The 23384-nt window shown below is 40.3% G+C and overlaps 1 protein-coding gene across 3 annotated transcripts in view; it reads right to left on the reverse strand.

The window, feature by feature from the left end:
• Positions 1–3595: 3595 nt before the first annotated feature.
• snapc1b (small nuclear RNA activating complex, polypeptide 1b) overlaps positions 3596–23384 on the reverse strand; it is a 39908-nt gene continuing 20119 nt past the window's right edge. Inside the window, exons 3-10 of one of the 3 annotated variants that reach the window (XM_063046430.1) lie at positions 21761–21920; positions 21081–21221; positions 19879–19986; positions 19566–19721; positions 16464–16529; positions 13039–13101; positions 12569–12680; positions 3602–4180 (exon numbers count right to left, since the gene is read on the reverse strand). In XM_063046430.1, coding sequence (XP_062902500.1) covers positions 4152–4180; positions 12569–12680; positions 13039–13101; positions 16464–16529; positions 19566–19721; positions 19879–19986; positions 21081–21221; positions 21761–21920 — 835 coding nt within the window. In that variant the 3' untranslated portion in view covers positions 3602–4151. Of the gene's footprint in view, positions 4181–12568; positions 12681–13038; positions 13102–16463; positions 16530–19565; positions 19722–19878; positions 19987–21080; positions 21222–21760; positions 21921–23384 lie in introns of all 3 variants that reach the window. The other 2 variants (XM_063046420.1, XM_063046439.1) reach the window with 2 other exon arrangements.

A 23384-nucleotide genomic window follows, 5' to 3' on the forward strand; every position in this document is an offset into this window, starting at 1 on the left:
GTTGTTTCGATGACAAACTCCGCCATCTTCAACACGGATGAATGCTGAGGTATGTCTAGTCTGGTGGTAAATAGACTCAGTTCCCATCGTTCATCCCTCTTGATTGATTACTCCTCAACCAATCAGGCTTCTGCTGTCCCACCTCATTTAAAATTGTATTCCAGTTCTTACTTGGAGCTTAGAAGCTCAAAACCTAGTATATGGATCAAAGATGACCTGGAACTCAAGACGTCTGGCATTTACAGGATGAATGGGGAGCAGCATATATAGGCCAGACATGGAAACCCACATTAAGGAGCACAGGAGGTGTATCCGTTTGGGTTACCCAGAGAAATCAGCGGTAGCAGAACATTGCATACGTAATACAAACAGGATTGACTTCAACAGCGCGAAACTACTGTGCTGTGCCAATGGATGCTGGGATTGCTTGGTGAAGGAAGCAATTGAAATAAAACTAGAGAATAAGAATTTCAACAAAGGCCTCGCTCTAAGTAAGAAATGGAATACCACACGCGGCATCTAGCTGACTCACGTACACTCAAGGAGAAAAACACCTTTTTTCTGGCAAGGGAAGAGCCTGGAGCAGGCTTTACAATAAGGAACACATTGTTGAAGATGGTGGAACCAACAAGCAGTGGATCTGAGCGAATTCTTACTCTTCGCCTCAACAACCCCGAAGGTCCAGTTCCTTAATCAGTGTGTACGCTCCCACGTTGTGCTCCACGTCTGAGGCAAAGGATGAGTTTCATGATAACAATGCAGCCCCAATCAGGAATACCCCAGCAAGGAACATTTCTCCTGAGTGGGTGCAGATAGCAACTCGTGGCCCTCCTGCCTAGGTCACTTTGGCATGGGCAAGATGAACAAGAGCGGACAGCGGTTGCTGGAGTTCTGCATGTATCATAATCTACATATTACCAACTGAATCTTCCAGACTAAGTTTCAACACAAGGTTTCCTGGAGACACCCTCGCTCCAGATACTGGCACCAGCTGGATTTGATCCTCGTCGGATACTCCTTCCTCGGCAGCATGCTTTTCACACATTCCTACCATAGCACTGACCATTTGCTGGTGTGTTACAAGATCAGACTGCAGTCAAGGAAATTCCATTGCGCTGAAAAAGAAGGGAACCCTCGCACTGATTTCATCAAGATGTCTCACCTAGACCTGCTGGAGCAGTTTGCCAAGTTTGTCGAGAAATAACTGAGCACCCAACAGCCTGGAAACTCTGTCACAGAGAAATGGGAGCTCCTGCGGAATACCATCTACAGCACAGCCTTGGCTACGTTTGGGAAGAAGACCTCGAAAGCAAATGAATGGTTCAAAGCTAAATCCAACAAAATGACCACCATCATTGAAGCCAAACGTGCTATCCTTGCCGAGTATAAACGGTTGCCAACTGAAACGAATCTACATATCCTCAGGACTACTACAAGTAAAGTTCAGCAGACTTCCGGGCGCTGTGCCATCGAGTACTGGATGCAGTGTAGTTCAGTGAAGACATCCAGACCCAACACTGACAGGCAATATCAGGGATATGTATAATGACATCAAGAAAGCCCTCAGCCCCTCTGAGAGCAAGATGGCTCCCTTCAAATTCATCAATGGGGAAGTAATCACGTACAGCAGCAAACAGATGGATAGGATATTACTCTGACCTCTACTCCAGAGTGAACACTGCCACCACCTCAGCCTTGGACATCATTGAGTGCCTGCCAACAATGGAGAAATTGGATGGAAAGGTGACCCTAGAGGAGCTCAGCAAGGCCATTGACAGCTTGGCCTCAGGGAAGACAGCAGGCAATCGGATTTCTCCAGATATGATCTAGCACTGCATGACTACCCTACTGCATGAAGTATTGTCACTGCTGGAAGGGGCTGTACTACAGGATATGAGGAACGCAAAGATCATTATCCACTACAAAAACAAAAGATGAGAGAAGCAACTGTAACAACTATAGGGACATCCCTCTCTTGAACGTTGTTGACAAAGTCTTTGGCCAAGTCATTTTGGTCCAGACACAGAAGTTGGCTGAACATGTCTACCTGGAGTCACAGAGTGGCTTCCATGTTGTGAGGTCAACGGTGATCACAATTTTCTCTCTCCACCAACTCCAGGAAAAGTACAGAGAACGAAAGAAGCCCCTCTGTGTTCTATATCAATCTTACCCAAGGTGTCAGCAGAGATGGGCTCTTTCAGATTCTCTTTAAGGTATGCTGCCCAAACTACAGACCATGATCAAATCCTTCCACAACAACATGAATGGGTTTGTACAGTAAAACAGCAGTTCTGCAGAGCCCTTTGATGTTAAGCAAGCATTACGCAAGGCTGTGTTCTCACTGCAACGCTCTTTAGGATCTTCTCTATCCTCCTGAGGCACATAGTTAGCACTACAACAGAGGGGACCTACCTCTGCATTAGAGCAGGCGACAGGCTTTTTAACCTCTCCCGCCTAAAAGCCAAAACCAAAGTGCGCAAGGCTATGATCAGAGACATGATGATGCAGCAGTTACAACCCACGGCACCTCCAGAGCTTGACGGATCGCTTCTCCCCTGGCCTGCAAGGAATTTGGCCTGACGTGGAAGCACCACCAGTCATTATTGTTGGTAACTACAAACTGGATGTTGTTCAACAGTTCACATACCAGGGCTCCATCATCAGTGACAACCACTCCTTGGGTGCAGAAATTGACAAGAACATCAGGGAGGCTGCAACAATTCTTGCCCAGCCCACCACACAAATCTTAGAAAAATCCAAACTCTCAATCAAAGCAAAGATGACAGTGTGCAGTGCTTGTGTCACCAGCACACTGTTGTACAGTAGCAAGGTCTGGAGAACATACACTAAGGAGGAGAGAAGGCTCAACGCCTTTCATTTAAGGTGCCTTCGTCCCATCACTGGCATCTCCTGGAGAGACTGAGTACCCAATGCTGAGGTTCTCTCTCGTGCTGGCCTTCCCAGCATGTACATCCTGCTCAGGCAGTGTAGGCTGTGCTGGCTGGGCCATGTCTGCCACATGCAAGATGGCAGCACACCAAAAAACCTACAGAGTCTACAGTGAGTTGACTTCAGGCAAGGAGACTGCTGGCCGCCCACAAATGTGCTACAAGGATGTCTGCAAGTGGGACGTGAAGGCACTGGAAATCAACGAGTCTTGGGAGGAACTTGCAGCCAACCGCATCAAATGCAGGAGCACCCTGAAACAATACCTTAAGTCAGGCATAAAAAACTTCCTTAAAACCAGCAGAAGAAAACAGATCCATCAAGAGGAACGCTGCATCTCCAGCAGAGCCGAGACCACTTATAAATAAGACCTTTGCAAGAGATTGCCACTCTCGCTACAGACAGCACTGCACCAACAACATACGTTTGTAGATAGCTAGGATGCAATATCCATGGTTGACCTCGACCAACAGAGGGCGTACTGCAAAAGTGTTTGAAGACAACCGAAGTCACAAATGATCAATAGTAATCACTAAATTAAGTTTAAAAGATTACTGTAAAGCTGAAAAAAAATTCCTTTAATTCACATTTAGGACTTAGTCTATATTAAAATTTTTGAGAGATGTTTAATAAGAACAGACTTCATTCAGTTCCTAGTAAGGGCAAGGATAAAAGATAAATTTTTTTCTCCACTAATTGTTCCATCCAACCAAGTTTAATTTAGGCATCACATTGGTTCAACTGACAGTACTCTTCTGTGTCCATCAGTTGTTGGGACACAGTACAGAAAGTTTTACTCCGAAGAACAAGTGATAATTGCATTAAGGTGGGGAAAGAGGCAGGGTGCACAATTTTCCCTAAACCTACCTTCTTTAACCACTGGAGCGAACTGCATGAATTTCACATTACAAGACTTGAAGACAAATCTAGGATCTCTTACAATTCAGTACTTGAATGTAATTCAAAACTTTGCTTTAATAACATTAAAAAAAAGATATTTATCCATTTTCAACAGAGAAAATATAAAACTTTAATGTGCAACATAGATCCAAACCACCAGCATTGTAATGTTGTGATGTGATTGCTACTTTGATCTGCTTAGTTCCAAAGATAGCTTTACTTCTGACCACCCCACTGGAGTTGCTGAAGGGATTATTGTTTGACCCCAATCATTCTACATGTACTATTCAAAATTGTCTTCATTGTCATCGTCTTCTCTTGGATCGTGGAGATTCTAGAAACAAGCAAAATTTTAGTATTAGTCACTTGCAATCCAAAACAGGATAAATTACCCCAACTTAAATACAGAAACAACATCTATTAAGTGGGAGATGTTCAAAAGTAAGATAGTAAGAGGCAAGAGTCAGCTTGCTTCTATAAGGGTAAGAAGAAAGACTCGCGAAGATTGAAGGTTTGATCAGGTATAAGGAAGCATATGACGGGTATAGAAATTGGTATGGAATGAAACTTTAAAAAGTTTATAGGTAAACAAAAAAAAATTAGGAGGAAAAAAGGGGTCATAAAAAATGACCTTGATAAGTAGGGTTAAGGAAAATCCTAAAACATTCATAACTATATTAGACACAGGAAGGTAGCTAAGGAAAGAGCAGGTTTCATCAGGAAGCAAAAAAGTATTTGATGGGTGGAGTGAGGGGATATGAGTGAAGTCTTAAATTAGTACCTCTCATTGGAATTCACCAGGAGAAGGATGTGGAGACCATAGAGTTAAGGGAAATGGTATGCTGGATTATATTTGTATTGTTACGAGAATACACATAAAATTAAGATGTTTGCTGGCCTGGGCTAGCATCAGTGGCATCAGCAGTTGGTCTGCCACCTGCCCTCAGGGGAAGGAGAGATAAGGAACAATGGAGCAGCGTCTGGAGATGTGTAATGAAGGGATGTGGGAGGAAGAGCTGTCTGGAGCGGCTCCCCCCTTTTGAAGCCTGAACTGTTTGAAGTGATGGACAGGCGATACCCCAGCAGGGGGATAAAAAGGGACAGGTTCGCTAAGACAGACACACGCCACCCGAGGTAACGAGACCCTGGAAGCGGTACGCTTCTCACGAGTGGGTGAGAAGTGCCAGACAACGACCAGGGTGGAAAGGTACGATCAGCGGGAACCCGGTGTGTGTCCGCCCTTGCCTGGGTGCCGGGTTCACTGCAGAGGATCGACCGCATCTGGAGGAGGGGTCACAGTCGGTGACCTCAGGTGACATCACCAAGGACCCGCCCAAAAGCTGTTTGTGAGCCATCTCGCTGGTCTGTGAGCCATCTTGCTGGTCTGTGAGTGAAGCCGTTCTGAATGATGAGTTGTTCCTATTCTATCTCTCTCTTCCCCCACGTTGTCCACCGCCATGGCAACGATTACTGCGAACTGAACTACTAAACTGGACTGAACTTTGAGTCATTTTGAAATTGGTCATTTACCCCTAGACAACGATAGAGCTTGATTGATGCTGTTATCTTAATTCTGTGCACATGTGTGGTTATCATTGTTGAACTGTTGCATTTATTATCCTTTCGATTACTGTGTTGCTTGTTTCCTTAATAAAACTTTCTTAGTTCTAGTACTCCAGACTCCAACCAGTTACGGGGTACGTAACAGTATCAAGGAGGAAAAGTATTCAAAATATTGGTAAAAAGGTGGTGGATAAATCTGCAAGGACTTATGGAATCAAAACAGGAGATTGCTGGGACTCTGAAGGTGGTTTCTGCATTTTCATTAGTCATAAGTGAGGCACCGCAAATGTGGACTTCGCAAATGTTGTCCTTGTTCATAAACAGCAGTAACTGCATATATTCAGTTTCTTGTTGCTCTGTAAATGAATCCATTAGAATTCAGGGCAGGGTCAGTAAATTCCCTTAGCACTGGAGAACTACTGATTTTTGCCTCAGTGAACAAAATAGATCAGAGTCATACAAATCAGAAACGGGCCCTGAGGTCCAAATACCAATGTATACTATTCCTCTTTATTAGAACTTAGCCCATAGTCTTTTGTACCTTGGAAATTCAAGTGTTCATCGAGATTCCACTTAAACGTTGAGAGAGTAACTGCCTCCATCACATTTTCAGGCAAGTTGTCTCGGACTGCATCACCCTCTGGGTGAGTCAAATTTTTCCTCAGATCCACTCTTATTCTTCACTGTATACCCATGCCCATTAGTTTTAGCTATCTCCATTGTTGGAAAAAAAATATTTACCCTATGTTTCCCTTTCATAATTTTGTATACATCTGTTAGCTTACCCCTCAGCTTAAGCAAAGAATAAACTGCCAGAGAACTCAGTAGGGCAGAGATTCATGTACACCTCCTCCAACCAGGCCTAGTGAATAATTCAGTGCTCACGATGTGGCCTACTCTTCATCAGTGAGACCAAGCAACAGAGTAGGCAACCGTCTTGCAGGCCACCTGTGCTCCATCCGCAGCAGGCATCTTGAGCTTCCAGTTGCACATCATTTCAACTCACCTTCCCATTCCTGCAATGAACTGTCCCTCCTTGGCCTTCCCGACTGCTATAGTAAGGCCAATCATAAACTAGAAGACCAACATCTTGTATTCCATTATCCCCTCCAATCCTTCTCCCACCACCCTACTCCCCACATGCTAAAAGCCATTGCTCAGCACCCCAGTCCTTGTACTTTTGTGCATATGTGAGTCTTCTGGCTTGGTTTCCATTTCAGAGGATTGGCTTTTTGGCAGAAACTTTTAAATGCAGACCACTTCCAACAAGACTTCTCCAGACTGTAGAGGGGTATACTTGGGTTTCAGTGGTTTCTGTGAGTTCACAGCTAACAGCAGTGTTGGACTTCTTTCGATTTAGAAGGGAAGTCAGTTTGATGTATCTCTCTTCTGCTGCATTCAGTTTCCATGGCCGACTACTGTGTTTCCGGTCCTCAAACTTGCCCATTTCTTTGTGCTTCAGAAGAGCTTGGACAGCACGTTTTGAAACTCTGCCGCAACATTTCTGCTTGGGAGAGACTTTGCTGATGCAGGATGACCACCTTGTGTCTTGTTGCTTTGCTCATTCTTGCCATGATGTAAGAATTGATGATTTGAAATCACATCTGCCACACCTTTTAGTTTGGTTCACATTTGACCAGTTTGATTCCTTCTACATCCATTTCTGTTTCAGTTAACCAGTTCAGTTCATTCACTCATTATGTCATTGATCATTAGTAGCTGTTTGTCATCATTGTTTAATCATGCACTGGGCTATATACCTACAAATTAATCAAATTTTTGTTTGAAAAGTGGTCTATTACTTAAAATGTTATTTTCTTTAGTGAAATACAAACATTTCTCTATAACATTTAATTTTTTAGAAAATAAATGCTTGGAAACCTAAAATTTGCTCTTTTCTACTGACACACTAATGCAGAAGACAAAAAATAAATATTCAAAACAAAATTTATATATACCGAAGACTTTTGCACAGTACTGTATGTTGTTGGTGCCAGAAACATGGTGACATTTGCAGGCTGCCAGCAGAATGCTTGCTGATTTGATTTGACACAAGTAACACATTCACTGTATGTTTCAGAGTAAATGTAACAAATAAAGCTAATCTTTAAGTCCTCTATAATTTTAAATACTGTCCAGCTTTCTTCTTGCCAAACAGCCAAGACCTAATGCAGGATCTCAACTTGGAACATTAACATATCCCTTTTGCCAACATGTTAAGTTCTTCTCTTTTGCCATGTTCTTCCAGTTTATTTATTTTTGTTCCAGATTCCAACATCTGCAGTCTTGTGTGTCCCCGATGCACAGCTTCCTTCACCCCAAGGGAAACAAACCCAGTCTAACCAGTCTCTCTTCCTAATGAACCACTTCTTTTCAAGCAACATCCTGGTGAATCTCCTGTATACTCTTTACAAGGCATTCATGTCTTTCCTTTAGTGCGGCAACCAGAACTATACACAATAACTCAGTTTCATAAAGTTAGAATATGACTTCCATGTTATATGCTATGCCTAAGCTAATGAAATCCCGTATGACGTCCACTAGTCATTCCATTCCTCAGTGTTCCCTTAGGATGCTTCAATTCGTGGTGATGTACCTTTATTAGACTTCCCAAAACAATACACTATGCACATTATTTGAATTAAATTTCATCTGCCCTAACTCAACCTACCAGCCCATCAATATTTTACAATGTCACATGCCCTTTGCACACCATCCCCTTAAATTGCCCATTAAATTCTTGGCCTTCGTGGTCACAAAGGGTCCCACCACTTTACCTGAAGCTGTGACCCCAGGATAATAGAAAATTTTAAAGCTACAAAACTAACATTCAGAAAAGGGTGGGAAAGACGTTAATACAAAACAAATACTAGAGGCACAAGAGATTACAAAAACAATAAAATAGATCAAATACTGCTTCTTCTCCCCCTTGCCCTCACATCCCAATCAATATTTAAAATATTTATTAGAGTCTGAAATTATCAGTGACATATTGGCCTGCTACTCCTGGTTTCCTAGGTAACCATGCAATATTCTTTCACTGCATTGTATCAGATGATACAGAGCTGATGAAATCTCCAATGTTCATGACTGTACACAACTCGAACTAACCAATTCTATAAAGTGAGAATGGATTTCACAATCACCTAATAATTATAAATAAAATTTAAAGTATTCCTTTGTATTAAGGAAGCATCAAAATTTCTCACCTCATCTTAGGCATGAAGAGGGTAATGACTGCCCAACACTCAAACAATTCAGGAACACCTGTCCAACAATGATCCCTGGCATATGTGGCTGGGCATCAAGGGCATTACTGACTAAGCAAGGAAAAACAGCGCCGACTCTACCAGTGACACCTCCTTCCCTGATGCTCTCTGTAATCTTTAAGCACACTTCAAGGCATGCAATACAGGTGACCAGGCACTGTCTCTAACACCAGCAGACGTGAGAAGGACTCGACAGAGAATCGACCTCTGTAAGGTAGCCCGGCCAGACAACCTTCCAGGTCAAGTACTCAGGAAGTATGCACACCAGCTCACTGACATCTTCAACACTTCACTCATCCAGGTGGCTATCACCACACACTTCAATCAGCCACCGTCATCCCTGTACCAAAGAACCCTACACCTTCAGAAGTAATCGACTATTGCCCGGTGACACTGACATCAAACATCATGAAGTGCTTTGAACGACTGATAATGGCATATATGAAAAAATCCATTCCTGCTACACTGGCCACTCACCAATATGCTCACTCACAAAACCGCTCTACTACAGATGCACCTGGCCCTGACACACCTAGGAAGCAAGGACACATATTGGAATGCCACACTATTGTCCCACAGACCTTGGTGAAGAAACTCCCACTTTCGGTCTAAGTACACCACTGTAACCATCAGACCTCAAAGTCAGGATGCACAATCACCACTCCCTCCCCATCATCCTCAACACATGTTCTTCCCCCCCCCCCCCAAAACCAGGCTGTGTGCTGAGCCCATTGCAGTACATTCTGCTCACTCACGACTATACAGCCAAATACCCATGTAATCACAACTCTAAGTTCGCGATGACACGACAGTGGTGGAGATCATCATCAACCAATAATGAGTCGGCCAACAAGAGCTCAAGGCCTGGTGCCAGGCGAATAGCCTCTTCCTCAATGTCCACAAGACTATGGGGATAGTTATAAAAAATGATTCCAGGGTTGAATGGCTTGTCATATGAAGAACTTTTGATGGCTCTGGGCCTGTATTCACTAGAATTCAGAAGAATAAGAGGTGACCTTACTGAAACCTATCAAATAGTGAAAGACTTTGACAGAGTGGATGTGGAGAAGATATTTCCTATCATGGGAGAGTCTAAGACCAGAGGACACGGCCTCAAAATAGAGGGGTGTCCATTTAGAACAAAGATGAGGAATATCTTTAGCCAGAGGGTAGTGAATCTTTGGAACTCTTTGCCACAGGCAGCTATGGAGGCCATCTTTATGGATATTTAAGGTAGAGGTTGATAGGTTCTTTATTGGGGCATGAGGCAGGAGAAGGCAGGAGATTGGGGCTGAGAGGAAAATTGATCAGCCATGATGAAATGGCTGAGCACACTCAATGGGCCAAATGGCCTAATCATGTCCTGATATCTTATGGTCTTATCAACTTCAGGAGAACTCACACCACTCATGCCCCTCTTTACATCAGCGTCACAGTAGTGGAAACCACAAGCAATTTCTAACTCCTGAGAGTATACATCTCACACAGCCTCTTATGATCCCAGAACACATTCTACACAATCAGGAAAGCTCACCAACGCCAGTGCTTTCTGAGTAGGCTAAACAGAGCTGGACCATGCACATCTATACTCATGACATTCTACAGATGCACAGTAGAGAGCATCCTACCATGCTGCATCACTGTACGGTACAGAACCCGCACTGTGGTGGACAGGATGGCTTTACAATGTGTAGTCAAGACTTCCCAACACAACACTGGCACTAGCCTACTCTCAATCTAGGACGTACATACAGAAAGGTGCCAGAAAAGGGCTAGTAACATTATGAAGGAACCCACCCCCTCTGCCCAAGGTCCCGCTCCCATCAGCGAGCCTACATAACATCCGCACCAGGACCATCAAGTTCAAAAACAGTTACTGTCCTCAAGCAATAAAGCTGATCAACACCTCCACCCCTTCACACCCCACCACCACTACTACTTTATCATTTCCTGTCATTCATTTATGTACAGGTAGGTCTGTGCCTAGCGTCATTTTATGGACTTATAATCAATCTTTGTAAATAAGCTTGGTATTTATATTTATTGTGTTTTTTTTTATTATTGTGTTCTTTAACTTATTGTATTTTTTTGCGCTGCATCAGATCTGCAGTAGCAATTATTTTGTTCTCCGATACACTGGTGTACTGGAAATGACATTAATCAATCTTGAATCCTGAAGTATTGAACTCAGTTTGAGCATCATACTGAGCTTGATATCTGGGTACATTTTTCATCACTATAAAATGTCATTTACCACCAAATAATTAAGGGGAAGAAATTAATAGGAGTGACATTACGCTTTCTTTTTAAAGTAAGAGTAATGTTTGTAGATGAAACATTCAGCGTCCTAAGTTATAAAATGGATTTTTAACCAGAAAAGATGGAGAATAGAGTCAAGTGATCGACTTCGCAAAGTACTAGCAACCATAATGGGAATGAATGATTCTCAATATGTTTGTATTAGAATGAAAAATATGAAACAATTGCAGTATTTTGATCTTACTCAATATTGTATCTTATTGCACATAATTTTAAAATCTTTTGGTCAAGGCAAATACACAGCACTTCAACAAACCATTGTTAATGTACAAATTTTCAAGATAAACAAATTCCCATGAAGTTGACATTTAAACAATTGGTATGAAGAACCTAATAGCAAAAAATATCATTAAAATTTTGAACAATTAGTGATTTCATTTAAGATACAACTGTCAAAACACCACAGCAAGGATGAATGAGATATTAAAACGATTGAAAAATTTCAGTATTTAGTGTGTCTGTCAAGGAAATCCAAAGTGAAAAAATTAAACTAAAAACATACACAAGAGGCTTTTATTTGCCCAATATAAAAAACATGTTATAGACATGGCTTAAAGGACTTACAAATTTGAGAGCTGTCCAACAAAACTTCCTTGAACATTTAGACGCTCTAGGATGCCTGTTTGCTTTGAACCACTCCAGACATCACCTTAGAGTTGTGAAAGTCCCAACTCATAGGATCACGTCAATTCTAGAATTTGTATAGTGTATTTCTGCACTGCCCACTGTACCCACCACCATCTTCAAATAGAGAAAAGAAAAGCTGCATACGTAACAACTTTTGCAAATATTAACTTTAAATTTCTATGTCACTACTGAATTTTTTTTCTGAAGACAAGTATTTTCTGAAAATAAATAGGGAACAAATGTGCCACAGAATCAGTAAGTTGTTCCATGTCCCTTTCCTAGACTATACAGTATAATCAATCGCAATGAGCTAAGAAATTCTGGACAGAAATACTATCTTTCCCTTTTTTCAGTAATCTTAAATACAAAAAGAACCCTGGAGTTACTAGCCACGCATGCAATGCTTAAACAGTTGAACTACTGACAAACATTAATTTTCAAATCTAAACCCAAAACAACTGGAAGTACTCAGGAAGCCTGAGAGCATCTAAGAGATTTCAGTTGATGATCTTTCAAATTTCCAGTATCTTCAGCAGGGGTTTCTTTATGCTGTAGACCAATACCATTAAGCAAGGAGCCCATGGACCCCAGATTGGGATCTCTAAATACAGTATTTACCATCAAGGGCTAAAATGTGAATAGGATTTTGGAATGATTGTATATGAAGGAATTCCAGCAGCTCAGGCAACACGTGCGGAGGGAAACGGACAGTCAACATCAGTTTAAGATAATTTCTGTATACATTTTAGAGTGAACCCTGAAACCACACAAAAAATATACATTTATTCTTTTCTCAAGATTTACCATATAAGATCTTTTATGGGCAGATTTGACATAGTATGCACACTATATGCTTATATTACAATGTAGGTAATATTGTAGAGCTGTACTGAAAAGAACCATACTCTGAAACACAACTCGCATAAGAAAACATTGAAAATTACCTTTCTTGTTGGCTCGATTTTTCACTGATGAATTTCTCACTTCTGGAGGTTTCTTTTCGGTTGTCTGATCAGACTCAGTTTTTACTTGCCGGTGCCGCCTAGATCTTGAGACCTTAAAAATATTAGTTTTAAACAATTAATGACCTGCTTATATCACATGAAACCACAGGACATTGTTTTTTTTATTCCTGAAACAAAACATTAAAGCCTAACAATGCTCACTTAAACACAAAGAATGGAATTCTAAGCAACATAATTATTCAAGGCCTTTAATAAGAATTGTACCTTTACTAAGAAATATATTTTAACGCTGGTGTTGAATCAATTTCAGGTCTTCGAAAATAAACTTTACATCCAACCTCAGAGTAAACTATCGATTTTCCATTCAGTGAAATTTAAGTACTTATTTTTGTAATTACAAATCAAACATTGCTAAGTAAGACATAATGTCATGATTTTGGCATACAGACCTTGACTACGGAATTATATGATTTTGACTTTATCTCTGCTAGGGTCTGTGCACGCCTGGAACCCTGTTTGAAAAATAAAGCTCATGTTAAGCAGTTTCTAAATTAATTCTTATTTTTAAAGAATGAAAATTAAAGCAAAGTAATATTCCTGATCATTCAGTTATATTATATTGTCCTACCAGATATTTACATCTGTATAATATTAAACTGTACCATACTAAACGCAAGCACTTGCCTCACAAAGATACAAGTTTCACCTCCATTCTGGTCTGACAACATTAGATGGACTTCAGTTACAATATTGAGGAATGGTACATTGACACTTGTCCATGGTTTCAGAAGAAAGCATTTTCCTTCTGATATGAACCAAAACTAATTAACAATTAGTTTCAAGTCCTCCCTCAAAGAAAAGAATGCAATGAACGTTAGTAATTTTTCAGTTAGTAATGAAGTACTGGAATAACATAACACACATGAGAAAAAAGTCAGGGATGGCTCAAGTATGGCTCACTTAATAAGACCAGCTGAACTGGCTGCAATCTCAAATCTGCATTCCTGTCATCCCCAAGTATCTATCCACCTACCATTGCTATTTTGCTCATATAAAGCTGATGCTGTATGAGAGCATGTACCAACCCCCACCCTCCCCCCACACATAAAGAAGAAACAAAAACTCTCAAACCCCAAACCCCTGCCTCGCACAAAAACTAACAGATCACCCACACAGAGAAACAGCGGAAAGTACATCAAACTCCAAACCCACCAAACGGCAAAAATGAAAAAAGGGGCAAGAAAGAAATTCACAAACTGAAGAAGGCAATAGTGTACTGAATATATGACTTAAGGATTTAGTCTGCACTCACCTGCTACAAATTTGTAATAAATTTTGTCTTCATATTTATCAAGTATTATAAGTATCAGCTAATCATTCACCCTCATATACCGATAATGAAAATAGATCAGATAAATTATCTCTTTCCTATCTTACCTCACCTAATAAAACTAAAATGCTTAACTTTTAGATATACTTAAAAATAATTTATACATGTAAAGAAAGTGAGGCACATCAACAGTGATGGTTGGCTGAGAAAGTACAGGAGGACCAGCTATTCACTGATAATCACAATTTGCATGGGTTCATTTGCATGGGCAACTGATTTTATCGAGGACACAGAATGAAGGACAACCTAGAAGACAGATAGATGGTCAGTGACCACCAGATGGAAGAACTCCTTAAAAATTATTCTGTCCTTGATGTGAGTCACACCTGACCAAAAGTCCATTTGTCAAATGAAAAACAACAAGGCCTCAGGAGTAGGTGATATTCCTGCTCAATTGTTAAAATCCTGTCAGAGAGGAACCTCAATGAGAACTTCATGTTTGAGGACCTCAGAGATAATATATTCTCGACAATGATAACAAGAAGACAGGGCACTTTGATGCCTGCCACAGTAACAATCATCAACAGGTGTCCCCTCAACCACTTACCAGCGACTCCCCAAATTGCAGTGTGGATTCTGTCCACAAGAAGCCCCAAATGACCAAGATTTGCACACCACTTCAACTTCAATCAAGGTGTCTGAATGCAGGGATCAACTTCAATCAAGGTGTCTGGTCTTTTAGAACTCATAAAAGCCTTCTAATCTGTCAGTTGAGTGGGAATTTGTAGCATCTAACCACAAAAATTCATCTCTGGTTTATATTTGTTTTATGATAGGCCCAAACTCAGTTCAGACTTGCGTCCAGCAAGGCTGTGTCATCACTCCAACCATAATTCAAATTTATTTTTGCACAAGAGTATATTGTTGAATAACATTATATACATGAAATACGGAGAAGTGGCCATAATTTTGCACAAGGATAAGAACCTGCTACAGATATTGGAGAAAAACTGGAAGCCTAAGATGGCCTGTAAGCAAAAATGACCAACAAAGAGAAGAGGTAAATGGGATTTGGTATGAATTAGTATGAAGGCAGTCTTGGAGAACTTCAGGCAAATGGAGGAGGGGGGATAAATCAGAGGTAACAAAAGCAAGGATAAGGGTTTCAGCTGTAGGAATACACTAAAGCAGGGTTGAAGACAGGATTTATAAAGATGTGAAAAGATTTACTATAAAGTTACCTGGGTTTCATCACCTAAGTTACAGAGAAAGGTTGAACAAGTTGGGTCTTTATTCTTTGGAACGTAGAAGGTTGAGGGGGGACTTTAAATAGAGGTATTTAAAATTATGAGGGGGATAGATAGAGTTGATGTGGATAGGCTTTTTCCAGAGTGGGGGAGATTCAAACAAGAGGACATGAGTTGAAAGTTAAAGGGCAAAAGTTTAGGGGTAACATGAGGGGGAACTTCTTTACTCAGAGAGTGGTAGCTGTGTGGAACGAGCTTCCAGCAGAAGTAGTTGAGGCAGGTTCGATGTTGTCGTTTAAAGTTAAATTGGACAGCTATATGGACAGGAAAGGAATGGAGGGTTATGGGCTGAGTGCAGGTCGGTGGGACTAGGTGAGAGTAAGAGTTCGGCACGGACTAGAAGGGCCAAGATGGCCTGTTTTCGTGCTGTAATTGTTATATGGTTATATGGAGAGCAGACACAAAGTCATAACGATGCTAGGACATATAGTTCACTAGATTTTATAACACAACCTCATTCATTGGCCATGAAGAGTCCATGGATCAAGAATAGAGTTTGCAGTGCTTGAGGACAACAAAGACTGACTAAGCTAAAATCAATACATAAAAAGTAATATTACTTACCTGTCCTATAATGTACCCTTATTTAGGATTCAAAGTCAAAAACATAACTTCTTCAGGCAAGACTGACTTTTCTCCTCATGACTGTCCCTTGCTACATTCTATGACACTCATTATATTCCACACTAGGGTATGATCTCCAATATGAAATTTTCTCAGCACTACTCTTTTAGCTGTGGAACTTAATTCATCCTAATTCTACATGTATGGAGTACATATTCGGATGGACAGAAGTTGTATAACATTTGAACCCAGGTCAGTACTAGTTCTGAAAGTCATTAAAAATCAATAAGTAATACTTTAGTACAGTCAACAGTGGGACAGTGACTAAAATACAAAACAGCTCTATATCATTGATCTTACAGTAAGCCTGGAGGAAACAAATATAATTAAAAATGAGTGGCAAGGATGGAATACTTGAAACTCATTCACTCAGCATTTTTTTCTACAATGAAGACCTGAACAGATTTAAACAATATAAATCAAGTGATCCAGCAAGCAAGGATTGATGAATAATTTACATTGCTTCCTACAAAAACAATGTAATAATTCAACAAAACTTACATAATGCCAGAAATCAATACAATTCAGTCTTAGATCTTCTGATGCCAAACAAGAGAAATCCAAAATTTCAGCACAAACAATAAAGCCATCAATTTCGTTGCACTCTTCTCACCTTGTGTGCTTCAGGCTCATCATCTTCAGGAACAGGGATTCCTGGCTGGTCAGTTAAGTTTAAGTTCTGTAATAGTTTTCAGATTAAAAAATTAATGTACTGTACTTTCTTAAAATAAATTCATAAATAGCTATACTGAAGCTCCCGAAAATGAAAACCTGACAGAATGCACTGATCAGGAAGCTTCTCTGCCAAAATTAGCATTCAACCAGTATTGTAATAAAATATAACCTGATTTATCAAAACACTAAAGAAAGAATTGGTGATTTTGTTGATTCTCCTGGCCTCTGGCATTTTGGGGTATTCCAGTATTCCAGAAATTTGAAGCCTCTCAATCAGCTTGCTTAAAATAGATTTCAGAATAATAATAAATGACTACATACACCAAAAAGGTGTACATTCAAACAGAATACAAATCCACAGAATAGCAGACAGTGCACTGTTTTGCACTGCATCTGTTCAGTCTAGAGGGATTGGCTGTATTACAACCTCAAAATCCAAGCAGTTCTACAATATAAACTTATGTTGATACCGCATATAAACAGTACCAAGTATTTATTTTGCACCTCTAACAAGAAAAAAATTGCAAGGTACCTAACAAAAGCTTTACTGAACAAGAATGTGGCATTAAATCTTGCAGATGTCAGGTCAGAAAGCAGAAGACTTTATGAAACATATGTTGTGGGGTGCTCTATAAAAGGAGACAAATGCAAAGATTCAGAGGGTTAGGAAGAGTATTTCTCAACTTAAAGGAAAGGCAGCTGAAAATCCACTTGCAAGTGGTGAAGCAACTAAGATGAAGTGCAAAAGGATCACAGTCAGAGGAGCAGGGAGATTGAACAAAGGTACACGGCTGGAAAAGGTTGGAGAGTGGAAGTCGGTGAGTCTGTGGAGGGACTTCAAAACATGGATGAAGATTTTAAAATGAAGCTGTGTTGTAGAAGCTGTGTTATGAAGATGAGTGACCACACAAATAAACAGCAAGTAAGACTAAAATGGTTAAGATACATGAGGTAGGTTTTGGATCTGATCCTTCAAGAAAAGAACTTAAGCAGTGACCCAGGTGTACACTGGAATAGAATTCTTGGAATAACAAAGGTATGAATGAGAACTTCAGCTGAACTGAGCCAGGGCAGAGCTGAATAATAACACAGGATTAGAAATATCTGGTTTAGTCAAGCAATAGCTAAGTGGGTGAAAACTTATGCAAATCAAACAAGATCAAAGTTGCAAACCTTCTCCTGAAAAGGGAAAAGTGACCAGGAACCTGCATAAGTACCAGGGACCATGAGAATGTTTCCAGCCTTCTGTATATGAGAGTTTTGTTCGTCTTATACTAAATGTCAGATGAGCAAGAAGACAAATCTGAAATAGTAAAATGACCCAGAGGGAGGTTTGAGAAACAAGTCCAGTCATCCATCTGTGGAACCTGATTGGGAGACTTTACGATGGCATCACCGAACCACAGCATGCAAGTGAGAAACAGAATGACAAGGATCAATCCTAAAACTTGCAAAAAGTTGGAAGGTTGATGTCAGTGGAAAAGTTCCACTGAGATACTAACATCAAAAGCAGATGGAAGAAGTCAGAGAAAAATAAAACATACATATGGATAGATCCGTTATTTAAATTTTACACAGGGAACAAATTTTAAACTTGCCACATCACCATAACCAAATCCCTGGAAAAAGACCTGAAGAGGAAGCTTGGTTCCAAGTTCTCTTATCAAGTCTATAATACTACTCTGCTGTGTTTGTTTGAAAGCACCTGACTCAATTTTTTTCCTGCACAAATTCATTGCAAATGCATTAGTTACACCATTAGGCTATCCTGTACTGCCTCAGCTGGTTTAAACTGTTGATACTACCTTGTTAATCTTAATGAAAGGTTGCACGAGGCAACAGAGAAAGAACTCATCAACATTTGTCATTGGAAAAACAAATCATTGCTAGAGATTGCTTCCCTATTCCCGGCGTGCAAACTATTTCCACACTATATCTTGGGTTGACAGTATATCCTACAAATGATTAAGATCTAGCTTCAACCTAAAGAGCATCAACTTCCATGAAGCATTTATTCACTAAATGCAAAAGCCAACTGCAGCAGTTGGTCATAACACTGGAGGAGCTTAGCTAACTCAGAACACATTATCACTTCTACCTGGGAGTTCTCTCAAGCCTTCTGGGTCAAAGGGTGTCTGATGAATTTAAAAGCCAAATAATTTTTACAGGGATCTTATGAGACACAACAAGGATGACAAGGGAAATAAGGAAGGAGACTCTTAACAAGAAGGAAGCCTATATCAAAGAACAGTGCAGGCTGGCAGAACAAGATAAGAAAGAAGCCAAAAAAAGGTCCTGAGTTTTATGAATAAAGCCGTACACCAGAATAACAAAATCATGATGAATCTTTACAGCATAATGGTTTGACCACAAATGTAACATCATATCCAGTTCTTAGCATCTCACTTTAGGAAAGATATGAAATACTTAGAGAGGGTGCAGAAGCAATTTAGTGGATTGATGCCAAGAATAAAGAACTTGATGAAAATTTAAGTTAATGAAAATTGGAGATATTCAGAATCACGCAAGATCTTGACAGAAAATTATCATACTGATCATACTTTGGTCCAAAACCAAAGGAGAAACAATGAAGGTAATCAGCAAAAAAAACACAAATGATAAGAAAATGTTTTTTTTTAATTTAGTATTGTAACGCACTGTGAGGAGAAAAGGTGGATTCAACTGCAGAATTCAAGAGGAAGCTAGATAAATTCTTAAAAGGAACACATATCCAAGGCTTTCAGCAGGGGGTGGGTGTGGTAAAAGGAGGACTAGATCAATTGCTTTTGTATGGAGCAGACAATGACTCATTGGGACAAAGGGAGTTTTGTGCCATAACAGCAAACTTTGATTGAGGTAGGAGCAAAAGGAGAATGGCTAATTCTGTATTTTCTTTCCATGCTCCAAGGTAACTAATAAGTTACACATTTATACCAACCTCTGCATCTATGGTGTTAATGACTCGAACAATTCTAACCAGCTTTAATGCATCTTGTATTGAAAATTATATCACATTGCATAAAATTAGACATAGCTTCACCTTGTTCTCTTGCCACTGTTGGAATTCCACTGCAATGTTCTTCAGATCTGACACGAAGTTCCCTCGAATTAAGCTTAGTGCTTTGTCCAGCTGTGTTTTGTTTGCAGAGATCGTATGTTTCATAGCTTGATAATGTTCATGGACATTTGTTAGTTCCTTTAAAAGGGGAAAAGAAATTATTTCTATGTCATTGTTCAGGAGGGAAGTAAAAAAATCTGTCCCTTTGCCTGGGCAAAACTTCACTATGTCCTCTTCCAAATAACTGCCCATATGTCTGTTTTTCAATCCAAGTCATTCCCCATTTAGGTCATACCTCTAAAGCTTCAGCACTAATCAGCTCAGACACCAAATTAGACTTTTCCCGTAAGTTCTCATTAACATCATCATTGGGCAATTTTTTCCTCTTTCTATTGTAAGTTAGCTGAAAAAGAAACAAAAAGGAATTTATCAGCTATTTTTAAACTAATTCAATCTTAGATATGCTTGCTCACTGATGTATCATTATCCAGTTTGAGAATGAAACTGAAATAGAACTGAGGCATCACAGTAGTGTACTGGTTAACACAACGCTTTACAGTACCAGCGACCCAAAATCAATTCTCGCCACTGCCCGTTAGGAGTTTGTACGTTCTCTCCGTGACTGCGTAGGTTTCCTGCAGGTGCTCCGGTTTCCTCCCACAGTACCAGTTGGTTGGTTAATTGGTCTTTGTAAATTGTCCCATGATTAGGCTAGGATTAACTTGGGGGATTGCTGGGCAGAGCAGCTTGAAGAGTCAGAAGGGCCTATTCCATGCTGTATCCCAATAAACAAAAAATATAATGATCTGCACCTTGACCGGAGAGTAAAAAATATGCGAAGGATTTGCACTCCTATATAAAACTCCTCAATAGAGTACCATGCAGTTCTGATTCGAACCACACCCTTTATATAATGTGGAATTGGTTACTATGCAGAGGAGACTAAGCGGGTTTTTTTTTTCAGATTTGAGGAGAGGCTCATAGGCCGAGTTGTTTACTTGGGAGCAAAAAGACTGCAAGGAAGAACTTAACGGAGGTGTACAAAATTATATGGATATAGAAAATTTAGAAAATGAGACTCTTCCCCTTAACAGAGTTGTCCATGACCAAAGGATGGGGACTATGGCGAGGGGGTAGAATATTTAGAAAATATGAAGATTTCTGTTTTCACGAAGAAGATCAATGAAGTCTGGAAATCTGCCTGAAGGTGGAGTAAGTATTCCTTAAAATTAAAAATGTATTTGGACAAGTCACAGAACAGAACATGACAGTCAGATGATGGTCAATGGGAACAATATAGATAGGTACTTTATTGCCAGCATGTAAAAGGTAGTTTGAGAGTCTGCTTCATGCTGTAGACCTCTGATTATATGAATTTGATGAGGCTGTTTATTTAAAATAGAAAAAGAACTGATGTATCTATATACATATTGATAAAACAACAGTTGGCAGACTTCTCAAGCTTTAATAAACCATAGAGCCTCAATTGGTACTTACCAATGTTGGCATTGCTGTGAAATGGAAAGCTTTGTCATTTAGAAGTTTTTTCAGAATATACACAGCATCAAAATGTTCTGCATTCACCATTTCTTCTTGACAACTGACCACCTCATCCCAATTCTTCAATGCTATCCTTATCTGTAGAAAATAGACCGAATTGCTCATCGCATAAACATGTTTTGGGCATTTTAATTCAAACTCAATCACGATAGCCACATCAGGGAATTTTTAAAAAGTTCATACCTCCAATTCCTCACATATCGCATAAACTATTCCTCACCTTAAAGGTGAGAAGATAAATTAATCGTTATTTGCAGTTAAACAGGAAAAAATAAATTGAATATATAGCAGAGATAGGATTTAACAATGTCCAAAGTGTCAACACGACATTTAAACTCCATTGATGCTTCCTTGCGTCTCAATTCTTTTACCATCAATGCTATTCACTATAACTATTATTTTCCCCACTGTGAATACAGCAGTTTTTTTTTCTCTCTCTGAATCACAAAGTATTTACTAGTGACTATTTCATATCTATGGGCCAGACTTGTGGTGCCCCCACCAATGGAAGGAGCTCTGTGTCCAAAATGTACAGGATAACCTCTACGGAATAGAAACAAATATGCACTAATAGCTTGGAGTAATCGAACACTCAGCAAGGTAAATCTGGCACATACCTTTTCCTTAGGTTGACAGAGCTGTGTATTGTATAGTCCATAAAGAAGGTACAAGCCTCCTAACCGGATCTGAAAGCTGTAAGGAGGGAAAAAGTATCGACTTGCCAGAGCTAGTGCTTCCCTTGCGAAAGTCCTCCTGTCAATTTTGCCCATTTTTCCACTGAAAGAAACAAATATAACAGTGGCACATCTTAGATTCCTATCTACCTTAATAACATTAACAAATTTAGAATAATACTTTTGGTCCTTTCATCCAATTCACTTATACAACTTCTAAAAAGTTGAGGGCCTTCGCATTGACCTCTTGAATTTACCACTCACTGTATCTCAACAACCAGAAAAGGCACACTGATGTCTACTTCAATTCCACAGAAATAACCATATCAATTTTAATCCCCACTCCCATTCCACTATGTTGGTGCCTGACATCCTCTTCTGTCATGAGGCCACACTCAGGATGAAGAAGCAACACCTCATATTCCATCTAGGTAGCCTCTAACCTGATATAATAAACATTGATTTCTCCAACTTCTGGTGATTATTTTCCCCCTCCCTTTTCCCTTTTATTCATTCCCCCACTCTGGCCCCCATCTTACCTCTTCTCCTCACCTGCCTATCACCTCCCCCTTCCCCTTCTCCCATGGTTCACATTCCTCTCCTACCAGACTCCTCCTCCAGCCCTTTACCTTTTCAACCTCTCACGTCCCAACTTCTTACTTCATATCCTTTTTCCCACCTGCCTAGCTTCACCCATCACCTTCAAGGTTGTACTCCTTCCACTCCCCCCAGCTTCTTACTCTGGCATCTTCTTTCAGTCCTGATGAAGGATCTCAGCCTGAAACGTCAACTGTTTATTCATTTCCATAGATGCTGCCTGACCTGCCGAGTTCCTCCAGCATCTTAAGACCATAAGACAAAGGAGCAGAAGTAGGCCATTCGGCCCATCGAGTCTGCTCCGCCATTTTATCATGAGCTGATCCATTTTCTCCTATTTAGTCCCACTCGCCTGCCTTCTCACCATAACCTTTGATGCCCTGGCTACTCAGATACCTATCAATCTCTGCCTTAAATACATCCAATGACTTGGCCTCCACTGCTGCCCGTGGCAACAAATTCCATAGATTCACCACCATCTGACTAAAAAAATTTCTTCGCATTTCTGTTCTGAAAGAGCTCCCTTCAGTCCTTAAGTCATGCCCTCTCGTACTAGACTCCCCCATCATGGGAAACAACTTTGCCACATCCACTCTGTCCATGCCTTTTAACATTCGAAATGTTTCTATGAGGTCTCCCCTCATTCTTCTAAACTCCAAGGAATACAGTCCAAGAGCGGACAAACGTTCCTCATATGTTAACCCTCTCATTCCCGGAATCATTCTAGTGAATCTTCTCTGTACCCTCTCCAACGTCAGCACATCCTTTCTTAAATAAGGAGACCAAAACTGCCCACAGTACTCCAAGTGAGGTCTCACCAGCGCCTTATAGAGCCTCAACATCACATCCCTGCTCCTATACTCTATTCCTCTAGAAATGAATGCCAACATTGAATTCATCTTCTTCACTACTGACTCAGCCTGGAGGTTAACTTTAAGGGTATCCTGTACGAGGACTCCCAAGTCCCGTT

This window comes from Mobula hypostoma, chromosome 1 (genome assembly GCF_963921235.1).
Source record: "Mobula hypostoma chromosome 1, sMobHyp1.1, whole genome shotgun sequence".
Taxonomy (NCBI): Eukaryota; Metazoa; Chordata; class Chondrichthyes; order Myliobatiformes; family Myliobatidae; genus Mobula; species Mobula hypostoma.